The sequence below is a fragment of the Coregonus lavaretus genome (genome assembly GCF_964263955.1).
Source record: "Coregonus lavaretus genome assembly, chromosome: 18".
Classification (NCBI taxonomy): Eukaryota; Metazoa; Chordata; class Actinopteri; order Salmoniformes; family Salmonidae; genus Coregonus; species Coregonus lavaretus.
Window position 1 is genome coordinate 37,681,440 of NC_140005.1, and position 16,516 is coordinate 37,697,955.

Consider the following 16,516-nt stretch of genomic DNA (forward strand, 5'->3'; position numbering starts at 1 on the left):
ATTGTACAGTGACAATGGAGGAGAAATCAATAATAATGAAATAAGAGAAATGGCTGAAAAATTCAACATGGAAGTAAAGCCAACTGCTGCATACAGTCCATGAAGCAATGGACTTCTGGAGAGACATAATCAAACACTCAAAGAGATCATGCTGAAAGTGAAGCAAGACAATAGAAGTGACTAGAAAAAAAGCCCTAGATTGGGCTTTGATGGCAAAAAACTCAATGCACAATGATCATGGATACAGCCCATACCAGCTAGTGTTCGGGAACCCTAATCTTCCCTCTGTACAGGTTGACAAGCCACCAGCACTAGAAAGGACCAGTGTGAGTGTATGGGTGGGACAGCACCTTTCAGCACTACATGCAGCGAGAAAAGCGTTCACTGAAGCAGAGTGTTCAGAGAGAATTCGCAGGGCTCGGCGTAAACAGCTTCGACCCACGAGACTGGAAACAAAGTGTACTACAAACGAGTTGACTGTCAAGAGTGGAAAGGACCGTGAGTCATCATTGGCCAAGATGGTGTAGTGATATTTGTGAGGCACAATTGTCAGGGTGCATCACCCAAGATTGCGGAAAGTAAATGATCAACAAGATGGAAGGGCTGTTGCTGAGAATCAGCCTCCTACTGAAAATGACAAAAAGGACACATTAACAGACACAAACCTACCAGTTGTCGCATCCAATGATATGGACACTGAAACTGACACAGGAAATGGATCAAAGACCTTCAACCAAAACACAGGTAATACTGTTGAGGGTTCAAATGAGGAAAACGTTCAACAACAGCCACATGTTAAGACAACATGGTTGTTCCAATCTGAAAACTGGACATTTACATGGACAGAGAAAGTGGTATTCCACACACAGCAACAGTCATTGGACAAGCAGGAAAAGCCAAAGGAAACTTGCAGTACTCTGAACCAGCTACACTTTTGGTACAACAGGGTCAGCTGACCTGTCACTTGTAGATCATCTCAGAATTTAACCAATGGAAAATCGAGAAAAAAAGGATGACATTCAAAATGATTATGTACTTGAAACAAAGGATGTGTCATTTGACTCAGCTAAACAAGATGAGCTCAGTAATTGGAGGAAAAATTGAGTGTTTGAGAAAGTCAAAGACACTGGCCAAAAATGTGTCTCAACAAGATGGGTGTGTACCCTTAAAGAATCCTTAACTGGAATAGTGCCAAAAGCACATCTAGTGGCTAGAGGTTTTGAGGAGCTGGCTGCTAAAGAACTCCCAAAAGACTCACCGACATGCGCCTCAGAGTCACTCAGATTGCTGCTGACTTTGATCTGCCAGAAAAAATGGAAACTTCATTGCATTTCTGCAGGGAACAGAGCTGTCAAGGGACATTCACATCTGACCTCCACCTGAAGCTAAGAGCAAAGGAACACTGTGGAAACTAAAAAAGTGTGTGTCTGGCCTGGCAGATGCATCACTCTACTGGTACAATAAAGTCAAGGCAACAATGCTGAATACAGGTGGAAGAATGTCACAAGTGGATCCTGCAGTCTTCTATTGGCTTGATCAAGACTGCAATGTGACTGGAGTACATGCCTGTCATGTTGATGACTTCATCTGGGGTGGCTCACAGACCTTTGCAACAACTGTGATTCCCCACCTCAAAGTTTTCCTGGTCGGCCACAAAGGAACAGCTTGCTGACTGTCTGACTAAAAAGGGAGCATCCGGTCTTGTGCTCCTAAAGGCACTAAGTAATGGAAAGTGGCAGCTTGAGTAATACAAATTAAAACTTTGTCACACAACCCATTTGTAATGGGGAACTTAAATAATACGTGATGCGACTATGTACTGTGGTTAATACGGTGAAGTAAACGTTGTTAAACTGGAACCTAGTCGTTGTGTCATTTTGAGTTAACACTTCTGTCAGGCCAGTCAAAGTTTTGCACAAAAAACTGCGGGAGCATTAATCTGCGTGCGGGTATCCATCTTTATTCCATAGGTTAGGCTATAGTCATTATCAGATATTAGATCAATGGGGAAAGTGACAACAATGTCTACATACAACGCACTGCAATCTCTTTCCTAGTGCATAGTCAAGTGTCAGTTTAAACACGGTTGAGCTCCAATGTCAATTGGACTTCCTCCTTCCTTACCTGATATTTCCTAGGTGTGTAGATGTTATCGTGGATGGCCTCCTGTTGCCACGGGAGACCAAAGAAAGGCCCCATGGGATTGGAGGCGGGGGTGACCAGCTGGAGTCCTGACATGCTGCTTCAGGACTGGGGGATGCTGGGGGTGCAGTCCTCCACTCGTCCACTTTCTCTTTATCTCATTTCCTCATTCTCTTCCTCTAAAACTTACTGGTTCACAAAACAACAGGCAGCATGCCGGCCGGATGTTACTAATAATACAATCATTACTAATATTATTGACAAGATCAATAATAAACATGATATTATTATTCACACAAGTGTATACTTACAGATAGGGTCATAGACTCTGTGATGGACCAGGCAGCACTAACTCTGGGCTTCATGATCAACGCTCATCAATCAGCTCATCATACTCCCCCGCATCTCAACTAGAGGAGCTGTACAGAGAAACACACAACCCCCCCTACATAAATTCCATGAATAGGCCTATTACACCGAAGCGAATCATACTGGTGTCCTAGATTCTGGCCAACCATCCTATCTATTACACGTTAGGCTTATGGTAAAACTAATTTTACCTCTACACAGTTGAAAGGCTGTAATGACAGGGCTTGAGGAGCTGAAGATTCTTCCTTCCTAAACAGCAATCACAGACAGAGAGGGAAAATAAATGACAACACAGACATCTTGCTTGGCGGGAATGGGAGAGGGCTGGTGTGCAGTGGAGAAGGAAGCGCCCCTGCGTGTGGGGGGTGGGGGGGATCTACATTCTGGATGACAACTGGCTTTTCAACACATTTTTGCTGCCCTAAAATCAAGACCACACGCCTGCCCTGACCACTGCTGTAGAACCCAGCTGCAACCAATCCCAGAAGTCATTTCAGTTTAGCCAGCACAAGCCCTCATTTTTATAGAGTGCTCACATTTGCTGCTGGTTAAAAGCTGTTGGCGCTCTCTTGCTCTCTGATAGCCTCCCGAATGACACCCTATTCCCTATATAGTGCACTACCTATATAGTGCACTAAGCCCCTATAGATGGGTTGGCTGACAACATCACGAAAACAATGTTCACGCTTCCATGGGACAGTAGTCAGCCTGTTGTCGTGATTCTGGATGGCCAGATTGCTAGCAAGAATGACAAGAAACTGCCATGTGGGGAATCGTAAGTGTCTAGTTTCAGCTTGTTTCATCTTGTTACTGATACCATGTCTTGTTTTGAGGTGGTTTGACTGATTTCATGTCAATGCTAATATGGCTCAAATTCACTAGCTAGCTAACCAGCAACTGTAACAATGTATTTGAGAGACAAGTGGTCATTGCGCAAATGTATTTATGTGTTCAATAAACATTAGAGACAAAATATAGTTTACATGTTGTCAACCTCATCTGTTTTGCCCCATGGTTGCGCACGCGTTGTTTTTGTTGCTAAACAACCAACCCGTATATGGGCCCTGGTCAAAAGTAGTGCACTATATAGGGAATGTATGGGATGGGATGCCATTTGGGACGCAATCTCTGACTCCATGCAGAGAAAGAGCACATACACGCATATATAAATAAAACAAATCCAACAGAATATGCACATCTAGGCCTTGCCTCAAATGAAATGCATGCTGCTGACATGCCTCAACTTTCCCTGGTTCTCATTGCTCTTTCCATGTCAAAGATCTCTCTGGGGAAGAGTGCAACCTTTTCTGAACCAGAACACTCTGATGAAGTAGGCAGTAATGATATAGCAATCACTGAAAAAATGTATTCGCTATACTGCAGTTCCTCACGACAAGCCGAATGCATGTCTACAGCCCGGAAAGGCTAATCTAGAACAAGCCCTTAGGGCCAATCTGCCTATCTTTCCACCTCGGCTGACTACTGTGACCCAGAAAGAAAGGGGGTGGAGTGTTGGACGCTAGTTGTGTCTGAAATGGCACCCTATTCCCTACATAGTGCACTACATAGAGAATAGGGCGCCATTTGGAACAGATTATTAAAAGTAGGCTTCATCAATAATTTATTCCTGTTTCTCTGCGGCCACTCGCATTTGGGGGAAGTGATAGAGAACAATTTTGTGTGAAGAAACATTTGCTAAGCACATGTGGGCTAAATGGTTACGTGACAACCCTCTCCACTTCAAAACCCCTGCACACGCTTGCACATATGATACACATTCAGGACAATTGGCTAATAATGAAACTGAACAGGGCTGGGTATATGGTGTGTGTGTAAAAGAGACAGAATAAACTAGTGAAATTGAGATGGGCAACTGTACTTTACCATAACCCAGTGTTTCCCCTATATTCATTAAGCAGCCAAAAAATATGATACAAAAATACACAGTACCAGTCAAAAGTTTGGACACACCTACTCATTCAAGGGTTTTTCTTTATTTTTACTATTTTCTACATTGTGGAATAATAGTGAAGACATCAAAACTATGAAATAACACATATGGAATCATGTAGTAACCAAAAACAAATTAAAAGTTAAACAAATATATTTTAGATTTTAGGTTCTTCAAATAGCCACACTTTGCCTTGATGACAGCTTTGCACACTCTTGGCATTCTCTCAACCAGCTTCATGAGGTAGTCAACTGGAATGCATTTCAATTAATAGGTGTGCCTTGTTAAAAGTAAATTTGTGGAATTTATTTCCTTCTTAATGCGTTTGAGCCAATCAGTTGTTGTGACAAGGTAGGGGTGGTATACAGACGATAGCCCTATTTGGTAAAAGACCAAGTCCATACTATGGCAAGAACAGCTCAAATAAGCAAAGAGAAACGACAGTCCATCATTACTTTAAGACATGAAGGTCAGTCAATATGGAACATTTCATGAACTTTGAAGGTTTCTTTCAGTGCAGTCGCAAAAACCCCCAAGCGCTATGATGAAACTGGCTCTCATGAGGACCGCCACAAGAAAGGAAGACCCACAGTTACCTCTGCTGCAGAGGATACATTCATTAGAGTTAACTGCACCTCAGATTGCAGCCCAAATAAATGCTTCACAGAGTTCAATTAACAGACACATCTCAACATCAGACTGCGTGAATCAGGCCTTCATGGTCGAATTGCTGCAAACAAACCACTACTAAAGGACACCAATAAGAAGAAGAGACTTGCTTGGGCCAAGAAACACCAGCAATGGACATTAGATGGGTGAAAATCTGTCCTTTGGTCTGATGTGTCCAAATTTGAGATTTCTGGTTCCAACCGCCGTGTCTTTGTGAGACGCAAAGTAGGTGAACGGATGATCTCTGCATGTGTGGTTCCCACCGTGAAGCATGGGGGAGGTGGTGTGGGGATGCTTTGCTGGTGACACTGTCTGCGATTTATTTAGAATTCAAGGTGCACTTAATTAACCAGCATGGCTACCACAGCATTCTGCAGCGATACGCCATCCCATCTGGTTTGCGCTTAGTGGGACTATCATTCGTTTTTCAACAGAACAATGACCCAAATCACACCTCCAGGCTGTGTAAGGGCTATTTGACCAAGATGGAGAATGATAGAGTGCTGCATTAGATGACCTGGCCTCCACAATCCCCCGACCTCAACCCAATTGAGATGGTTCGGGATGAGTTAGACCGCAGATTGAAGGAAAAGCAGCCAACAAGTGCTCAGCATATGTGGGAACTCCTTCAAGACTGTTGGAAAAGCATTCCCCATGAAGCTGGTTGAGACAATGCCAAGAGTGTAAAAAGCTGTCATCAAGGCAAAGGGTGGCTACTTTGAAGAATCTAAAATATTTGTATTTGTTTAACACTTTTTTGGTTACTACATGATTCCATATGTGTTATTTCATAGTTTTGAAGTCTTCACTATTATTCTACAATGTAGAAAATAGTAAAAATAAAGAAAAAACCTTGAATGAGTAGGTGTGTCCAAACTTTTGACTGGTACTGTATATTTTAGAGAAAAACAACAGGTTGATAAAACATTTCAGTGTAAACTTAAATGACTAAAACCAGATATAAAGTATGTAGAAAAGATAATGGACCTATATATATATATATATATATATATATAGATATAGATAGATAGATAGATATTTTTTTTATTAGATCATTTTCGAGCACTAACAATCACCAAAATAAAAACTAGATTATCAGGGAAAATCTAAAATGCAAAAAGTTGATTGTTATGTTTGAGTCACTCTGATAGCATAAGAACATGGCATAAACTATGGCAAAATGTGTTGAATTGCAGGACATTTATTTTAAAACATTACCAGTCCACAAAATGTCAACATAAATGTATACATAGCACATCATTCATTGTGCATAAATATAGCTAGTTCAAACTGAGAACATAATTTCTCACCACCAACAAGCAACTTGCTAACAAATTTCATTTCGAATCATCAACCAACACATTCCAAACTACGACGAGATCAGGCCAGGGAAAGAATAATGACTAGCCAACTATACATCTTAATATTTGAATAGTTTCTACGTTAGGCCCCAATGAGACCTTGGCCTTTCAGTGAAACGAGTTAGCCAAGTTAGTTAACGTTAGCTGGCGAGCAAATGATAAAAACTGGCTGTTCCGTTAGCATTTAGCAAGCTAGCTAACTAACCACAGGTGGCTAGCTACATCAACCTGATGGCAAACAAACACGTCCACGAGGACAAGTTTATACCTTGGACAAATGTCTAAATAGATTAACAAATATTTAATGTGGTTATTCTTTGATGGATTGATAGATGCAATTGCTTGCTATCCCACGCGTGCAGCTAGCGTCGCTACCGAATTTGACAGTGACAGCTTAGCAAAGTAGCTAACTAGTTGGCTGGTTGACTAATTAGAATGAAATACACAGAGCATAGATGTATAACATTATTTCGTCTAAGACGACTGATGGACATAGTTACATGCAAAGCTACAATGTGTAAATTGTATATTCGAATAATGATTAATGTGCAAAGAAAGTGAGCCACGCTATCTAGCTAACGTTAGCTTGTTAACATTATTGACTAGCTTAGTTTTTAAGCAAATATACTTATATTGTGGGTGCGACAAGGCATATTTCACTCTGTCGACAAAGCCCGCGCAAAGCCACCAGTAAGGAATAGCATGCATTCCTAGTGCTTCCGTTAAACGTCCTCACCTAATACATATTTTTTATTGAGCCGTCTTGATTGAAAATTGTCCTTTTATTTCGTCTGATACACTCTCCTCCACTCCCTCCTGCTGCTGTCAGGAACTACCCCACCACGATACTTCCTTCCACCTGGGCCTTCGAAACGCAACATTTTGCGTAAAATACGTAAGATTGTTGTTCTACATAGCATGGATGACATGCGTGTGTGGTGGTCGAGAATACAAATCCCCTCAAAACCAAAGAATTGCTACGCAAGTGAAGCCATTTGCCCCCAGCATTGGCTCCTGAAAACTGAAAATAACTATAATCTGGACTCAAACAATGAGCTGTTTAACTCTGCTTTGATTTGTTTGTGTTGTTTCCGCAACTTTGTAGCGTGCTTGAATTTCAAACAAGGCAACAGTCAACATGTCGTCCCCAACGAATGATGCAGCACCCCCTCTTGCACCAATTAGCGGCAACAATTCCATTTCAGACAGCACAAGAGATCCAGATCAAGTGGTTTGACAAGATGAGATGTGTGTGACCATCAAGACCTAAAGAGCAACTGACTTGTTCTAGCTTAAACAATTTAAATATTATATCCATCCTTTGAGTATCACATAAATCCTAACAGATTTTTGCATGTTTTCTACACACCCTTCATTCATCAAGTAGAGACAAACTCATTCCACCACATTAATGCATTTCACACCCATTACTTAAATACCGGTCACTATATAGTCAAAAAATATATTATAATATCATTATTATTAAATAAAATACATAAACTGTATTGTAGCTATGTCAAAAACACATTCCTGTCTAAATCTGGTCTTATCCCATTACTCTTCATACAGTGACTGGAGCATTGAAATGCAGGAAGGAGCTCGTTTATTAAATTTTTTGATTATTTATTTATACACTTGATTTTTGTGTGATGTTCAGTAAGTTTTCACCAGGTCATACATTTTTCCACTTGTGGAAACGCACAATAATTCGAGTGAAATTTAGTAACTGTTCTTACCTGATTCATTTGCCTGGGGACCAGATGTATGGTCCCCAGGCAACTGAATCATATGCTAATTGTTATTTGACCATTTACTGTTTCTGTACCTGTATCTGTGCAACAGGATGAAGGTGACTCTCTTGCTGATGCTGATGGCCCTGGGTGCCGTGGCGACAGTGTCCTCTCTGAACCGACCACTGAGCTCTGAGATGGATGGTGTCTGGGAGGGCAGGAAAACTCAACCCAGCAAACAATGTGCCCAGGTAAAACAGACCCTTACATGTCCTGATAATGATAAACTCAACACATGAAAACAGTGAGCTGATGATAGTAAGATTTAGGTGTTTCTCCTAATAAATATGTCTTAGGACTCAAAGTCCTAAGTTCAAAGATGTTTTGTTCCTATCTCAGATTTCTTTACTGCTTCTACAGTGCCTTCGGAAAGTATTCAGACCCCTTTACTTTTTCCACATTTTGTTACGTTACAACCTTATTCTAAAATGTATTAAATAAAAAGATGTCCATAGTAATCTACACACAATACCAATGACAAAGCAAAAACAGGTTTTTAGATTTTTTAGCAAATGTATTAAAAATAAAAAACAGAAAAACCTTATTTAAGTAAGCATTCAGACCCTTTGCTATGAGACTCGAAATTGAGCTCAGGTGCATCCTGTTTCCATTGATCATCCTTGAGATGTTTATACAACTTGGAATCCACCTATGCTCATGCTGCCAAACATGCCCTCGTAAAACTGACTATCCTACCGATCCTTGACTTCGGCGATGTCATTTACAAAATAGCCTCCAACACTCTACTCAGCAAATTGGATGTAGTCTATCACAGTGCCATCCGTTTTGTCACCAAAGCCCCATATACTACCCACCATTGTGACCTGTACACTTTTGTTGGCTGGCCCTCACTACATATTCGTCGCCAAACCCACTGGCTCCAGGTGATCTATAAATCACTGCTAGGCAAATCCTCGTCTTATCTTAGCTCACTGGTCACCATAGCAACACCCACCCATAGTCTGCGCTCCAGCAGGTATATCTCACTGGTCATCCCCAAAGCCAACACCTCCTTTGGCCGCCATTCCTTCCAGTTCTCTGCTGCCAATGACTGGAACGAACTGCAAAAATCTCTGAAGCTGGAGACTCTTAACTCCCTCACTAACTTTAAGCGTCAGTTGTCAGAGCAGCTTACTGATCACTGCACCTGCACACAGCCATTCTGAAATTAGCCCATCCAACTACCTCATCCCCATATTGTTATTTATTTTGCTAATTTGCACCCCAGTATCTCTATTTGCACATCATCTTTTGCACATCTATCATTCCAGTGTTAATACGAAATTGTAACTATTTTTCACCATGGCCTATTTATTGCCTTACCTCCATAATTTACTACATTCGCACACACTGTATATATATTTTCTGTTGTATTTTTGACTTTATGCTTTGTTTACCCCATATGTAACTCTGTGTTGTTGTTTTTATCGCACTGCTTTGCTTTATCTTGGCGAGGTCACAGTTGTAAATGAGAACTTGGCTTACCTGGTTAAATAAATGTGTGGGGGGGGGGGGGGAACTTGATTGGACATGATTTGGAAAGGTACACACCTGTCTATATAAGGTGCCACAGTTGACAGTGCATGTCAGAGCAAAAACCAAGCCATGAGGTCGAAGGAATTGTCTGTAGAGCTCCGAGACAGGATTGTGTCGAAGCACAGATCTGGGGAAGGTTACCAAAACAGTGGCCTCCATCATTCTTAAATGGAAGAAGTTTGGAACCACCAAGACTCTTCCTAGAGCTGGCCGCTTGACCAAACTGAGCAATCGGGGGAGAAGGGCCTTGGTCAGGGAGGTGACCAAGAACCCGATGGTCACTCTGACAGAGCTCTAGAGTTCCTCTGTGGAGATGGGAGAACCTTCCAGAAGGACAACCATCTCTGCAGCACTCCACCAATCAGGCCTTTATGGTAGAGTGGCTAGACGGAAGCCACTCCTCAGTAAAAGGCACATGACAGCCCGCTTGGAGTTTGCCAAAAGGCACCTAAAGAATCTCAGACCATGAGAAACAAGATTCTCTGGTCTGATGAAACCAAGATTGAACTCTTTGGCCTGAATGCCAAGCATCACATCTGGAGGAAACCTGGCACCAGCCCTACGGTGAAGCATGGTGGTGGCAGCATCATGCTGTGGGGATGTTTTTCAGCGGCAGGGACTGGGAGACTAGTCAGGATCGAGGCAAAGATGAACGGAGCAAAGTACAGAGAGATCCTTGATGAAAACCTGCTCCAGAGCGCTCAGGACCTTTAGACTGGGGTGATGGTTTACCTTCCTACAGGACAACGACCCTAAGCACACAGCCAAGACAATGTAGGAGTGGCTTCGGGACAAGTCTCTGAATGTCCTTGAGTGGCCCAGCCAGTGCCCGGACTTGAACCCGATCTAACATCTCTGGAGAGACCTGAAAATAGCTGTGCTGCAACGCTCCCCATCCAACCTGACAGCGCTTGAGAGGATCTGCAGAGAAGAATGGGAGAAACTCCCCAAATACAGGTTTGCCAAGCTTGTAGCGTCATACCCGAGAAGACTCGAGGCTGTAATCGCTGCCAAAGGTGCTTCAACAAAGTCATGAGTAAAGGGTCTGAATACTTATGTAAATGTGATATTTCCGTTTTTTTATTTGTAACAAATTATGAATTAAAAAAAAAATTAAAAAGTTTTTTGCTTTGTCATTATGGGGTATTGTGTGTAGGTTGATGAGGGGAAAAAACGATTTAATCAATTTTAGAATAAGGCTGTAACGTAACAAAATGTCAAGGGGTCTGAATACTTTCCGAAGGCACTGTATAATGCTAGATATAAGGTGGCGTTATTACATTTACGTCATTTAGCAGACGCTCTTATCCAGAGCGACTTACAGGAGCAATTAGGGTTAAGTGCCTTGCTCAAGGGCACATCGACAGATTGTTCACCTAGTCGGCTCGGGGATTAGAACAAGCAACCTTTCGGTTACTGGCACAACGCTCTTAACCACTAAGCTACCTGCCGCCCACATGGTGGCGTGGGCTACTGTAGGTCTGCATCCCAAATGGCACCCTCTTCCCTACCCAGCTAACAACAAACGTTCCCACAACTTTAGAGAACATTCCCTTAAGAGTCTCATTAGGTCATTAACTAATGTTTTCATATGAATGTTCCCATGATGTGCAAGGAATGTTTCCAAGCCATTCCCTTAATGTCAAATAGAATTGATCCAGAACGTGGTTACCATGTTCTCAGAGCTTAAGATTAGAATGTTCTAGGCACATTTCATGGGAACGTTGCAAGAACATGTCCAGTTTCTGTGAGTTAGGAGAATATTCCATCAACGTCACACCAAACATACACAGAACATGGTCGCAATGTTCTCAAAATATAAGATATTCATGTTCTAGATACAGTTCATGGGAACATTGCAAGAACATTTATGTCTAAATAAAAATTAATTACACATCATCAACCTCTGCTCTATTCATAGCTCTTTGTCTTTTAGCAGGGTTAGGGATACTCACACATACAATGCTTTTAGCATACAGTGTTTTCAACATATTTGACACACGATTACATTGTGCATGTTCATTTAAGTATTATTCAACATGTCCACACCTGGGATTTGAACTCACAACCTCTTTGTTCTCAGTACTCCGATCTTCCTGCTGTGCCACCATGTCCTTGTCTGGTATCAGTTAATCTGACCATTCTCTCATCATTGATTTGATTTACTTATTTCAGCAATTGAAAGGCTTTCTGTATAGTTGTCTAATGTTGGTGGGGCATATTAACCTGTTTTAATGATACTCCTAAATCACTATGATCAATAAAATATTTTCTTGAGTGTACCTTTAACAGAGCTGAGATTTACTTCAAAGTGCATTCAATTTATTGCTTACACCTATAAATGTGTTTCAGATCTACACAAGTGCCTAGGGAGGAGGGTTTAGGGTTTGTTCTGGACGGGGCCAATAAGCACATGTTCTAGATACTGTATATCCCTTATTGGCACCATGGTTAGGGCGTTCATCATTGGTGCTGGTGGCCTGGGTTTGAGACCAGCTAGGGGAGTCGGCCTTCCCTCACATTCTTAGCAATATACACTACCGGTCAAAAGTTTAGAACACCTACTCATTCAAGGGTTTTTCTACTTTGTAGAATAATAGTGAAGACATCAAAACTATGAAATAACACATATGGAATCATGTAGTAACCAAAAAAGTGTTAAACAAATCAAAATATATTTTATATTTGAGATTCTTCAAATAGCCACCCTTTGCCTTGATGACAGCTTTGCACACTCTTGGCATTGTCTCAACCAGCTTCACCTGGAATGCTTTTCCAACAGTCTTGAGGGAGTTCCCACATATGCTGAGCACTTGTTGGCTGCTTTTCCTTCACTCTGCGGTCCGACTCATCCCAAACCATCTCAATTTGGTTGAGATTGGGGGATTGTGGAGGCCAGGTCATCTGATGCAGCACTCCATCACTCTCCTTCTTGGTCAAATAGCCCTTACACAGCAGGGAGGTGTGTTGGGTCATTGTCCTGTTAAAAAACAAATGATAGTCCCACTAAGCCCAAACCAGATGGGATGGCGTATCGCTGAAGAATGCTGTGGTAGCCCTTCTGGTTAAGTGTGCCTTGAATTCTAAATAAACCACAGACAGTGTCACCAGCAAAGCACCCCCACACCATAACACCTCATCTTCCATGCATCATGGTGGGAAAAAAAACAAGCAGAGATAATCCGTTCACCCACACCGCATCTCACAAAGACACGGCGGTTGGAACCAAAAATCTCCAATTTGGACTCCAGACCAAAGGACACATTTCCACTGGTCTAATGTCTATTGCTCGTGTTTCTTGGCACAAGCAAGTATCTTCTTATTATTGGTGTCCATTAGTAGTGGATTCTTTGCAGCAATTCAACCATGAAGGCCTGATTCACACAGTCTCCTCTGAACAGTTGATGTTGAGATGTGTCTGTTACTTGAACTCTGTGAAGCATTTATTTGGGCTGCAATTTCTGAGACTGGTAACTCTAATGAACTTATCCTCTGCAGCAGAGGTAACTCTGGGTCTTCCATTCCTGTGGCGGTCCTCATGAGAGCCAGTTTCATCATAGCGCTTGATGGTTTTTGCGACTGCACTTAAAGAAACTTTCAAAGTTCTTGAAATGTTCCATATTGACTGACCTTCATGTCTTAAAGTAATGATGGACTGTCGTTTCACTTTGCTTATTTGAGCTGTTCTTGCCAGAATATGGATTTGGTCTTTTAACAAAAAGGGCTATCTTCTGTATACCCACCCCCACCCCCACCCCCCCACCTTGTCACAACACAACTGATTGGCTCAAACGCATTAAGGAGGAAAGAAATTCCACAAATTAACTTTTTTGGTCCCCGTGTAGCTCAGTTGGTAGAGCATGGCGCTTGCAACGCCATGGTTGTGGGTTTGATTCCCACGGGGGGCCAGTATAAAAAAAAAAAAAGGTATGCACTCACTAACTGTAAGTCGCTCTGGATAAGAGCATCTGCTAAATGACTAAAATGTAAATGTAAATGTAAGAAGGCACACCTGTTAATTGAAATGCATTCCAGCTTTGGCTCCCCTTCCTGTCCAGCTCAGACGTTCGGCGTCGCCGGCCTTCTAGCTGCTGCCGAACCTACTGCTGGCAAACGCCCTTCACTCATCAACACCGAACTTGTCTCGTCATTATTACACACACCTGGTTCCAATCCCCACTCTATCACTTTATTTATACTCCCTCTGCCATTTGTCTTTGTCGGTCATTGTATATGTTACTGTCACGCCCTGACTCTGGGGACTCGTATTTGTTGAGTCAGGGTGTGTATTTTCTGTGTGGTATGTTGTATTTTCTAAGTTTAGATCTAGATCGTCTAGATCTATGTTGGCCGGTGTGGTTCCCAATCAGAGGCAGCTGTCGCTCGTTGTCTCTGATTGGGGACCATACTTAGGTAGCTTATTGGCACTAGTGGGTTGTGGGATCTTGTTCCGTGTTAGGTATGTTTGTTTTGTGTACCTTGGACTTCACGTTTCGTTTGTTGTTTTGTCATTGTGTTTATTCGGAAAAATAAACATGTACACATATCACGCTGCGCCTTGGTCCGTCCCGTCTGTAAGCGAACGTGACAGAAGATCCCACCAAACGAGGACCAAGCAGCGTGTTCAGGAGCAAATGCCGGGAATTCAACAGGAGGTTACATTAGTAGATGTCCTCCTCGGTTCGGGGAGAATTACGGAGGAGGAGGCCGTCCGTTACCGGAGGGCGATGAAGGAAGATGCCCAGGTAGGAGAGGAGAAACGGCGCCAACAGTGCCGACGACGGAGACCCGAGAGGCAACCCCAAGAAAATGTTTGAAGGGGCGTAGACTTCGGCTTGCCTCCAGAAAAACAATTGTGTGCCCGAACAGCTGAAAAAACCCTTGCCGAAGTCCAAAACGAACAAAAACGTATATGCACGAACTCAACCAAACTGTTTCGGCTGGGAAGCATGCAGACGCCTTTAAGGAGCACACTGTGTCCCGGTGTTTTTGCAGTTCATGCTCTCCCCATTTAGTAGACTATATCACAGTGACATCTAGATGACTACCAATATTAGTGATTTCTTGTGTAGGCTGCTATCCTACTTGAAATATAATCCTGGGAGGGAAAAATAACTGGCCACATTACTAGCTATGCCGGCGACACTGAGTGTGAATAGGCTACAGCAGCCCAGTGGCACTGCACCTTCTTAGGTCGGCAGGCATCTCGATAAAAAAACGGTGCACTGGTCATTCGCATTATCGGCTTTAGTGGCTCGCAAGTACGGCCCACGACGTGGTTTATGTGTAAAATGCAGCCCGTTTGTCACGACTTCCGCCGAGGCTGCCTCCCCTCCGTGTTTGGGCAGGCTTTGGCGTTCGTCGTCACCGGCTTACTAGCCACTGCCGCTCCATATATCATCATTCCATTTGTCTTGTCTTGTCAATTACACACACCTGGTTCTTATCCCCTCATTAGTCCGTGTATAAGTGTTCCCTCTGCCCCCTTGTCCCTGTGGGTGAATGTTTATTTGTGAGAGTAGTGTAGCTCGGTGGAGCTATTCGTACCTTGTATTGCCGGGGTAGATTTTTCCCCTGTATATTGTTGGAGCTACTCGTACCTTGTATTGCCAGAGTAGATGGTTTCCCCTGTGCCTGTTTTCTGTTGTCGCTATCCAGCGCAATTGTGTACGATGGAATAAACTCTGTATTCGGTGATATACTCTCCTGCGACTGACTCCTTCTATCACACTCATCACAGAATCACCCACCCGCTATGGAGTCGTGTCACGGGTCCAGGAGCATTCCACGATGCTGGCCAGCTTGGGGGAAGCGATGGATCGGGTTCTTCAGGTCGCCCAACGCCTGAAGAGGAGAGGATCCGATCTGTCGAGACCAGCTGGCCAACCAGATCCAGACACCTACACCCCAGCACCCGGAGGGATCCAGATATCCCGACCACGGGCGTTCGACGGGACGGCGGCGCTCTGCCAAGGATTCCTCCTCCAACGGGAGCTCTACTTCTTCAGCATCAGGCCGGCCCCATCGGAGTGTCCGTCCTCGTTTCCTGCCTCTCGGGGAAAGCCCTGGAGTGGGCCAACGCGGTTTGGAACGAAGGAGGAGCCGCATTGGAGAACTATGGGGAGTTTGCTTTCCTCTTTCGGGCTGTCTTCGATCACCCGCCCGAAGGTAGAGAGGCGGGCGAGCGGCTGGTCCACCTGAGGCAGGGGACGAGGACCGCGCAGGACTTTGCGTTGGAATTTAGAATCTTGCAGCGGGGTCCGGGTGGAACGAGCGGGCCCTGATCGACCATTTCCGGTGCCATCTGCGGGGGGACGTCCGACGGGAGCTAGCCTACCGGGACACCATGTTGTCCTTCACGGAACTGGTGGACATGGCCATCCGTTTGGACAACCTGCTGGCAGCCAGAGGACGTCCTGGTAGGGGTCTTCCCATTTCCACCCCGGACGACTCGGATCCCGAGCTGATGGAGCTGGGTGGAGTTGCCGTCCGAGAGAGCGGAGGACGACAGCGACAGTGCCACTCTGGTGGCATGAAGGGACAGTACACCACACGTCGTCGTCAATGCTCTTTTGGGTCTGGAGGCGGCAGGCAGGGCACTCTTGCATCACCCCAGGTATCAAACACCTACACTCGTTCAGAGCCCTCTGCTGCACACTGTACCCTACCTATCTACTTTCCCGATCACATGGTAGCTA

General features: G+C 43.7%; 1 protein-coding gene across 1 annotated transcript in view; it reads right to left on the bottom strand.

The window, feature by feature from the left end:
- Positions 1 to 2,242, bottom strand: part of dicer1 (dicer 1, ribonuclease type III) — a 38,549-nt gene extending 36,307 nt beyond the window's left edge. Inside the window, exon 1 of the mRNA XM_084182434.1 lies at positions 2,125 to 2,242. Within this exon, the coding sequence (XP_084038560.1) occupies positions 2,125 to 2,238 (114 nt within the window). The 5' untranslated portion in view covers positions 2,239 to 2,242. The remainder of the gene's footprint in view (positions 1 to 2,124) is intronic.
- Between the last annotated feature and the right edge of the window lie 14,274 nt (positions 2,243 to 16,516).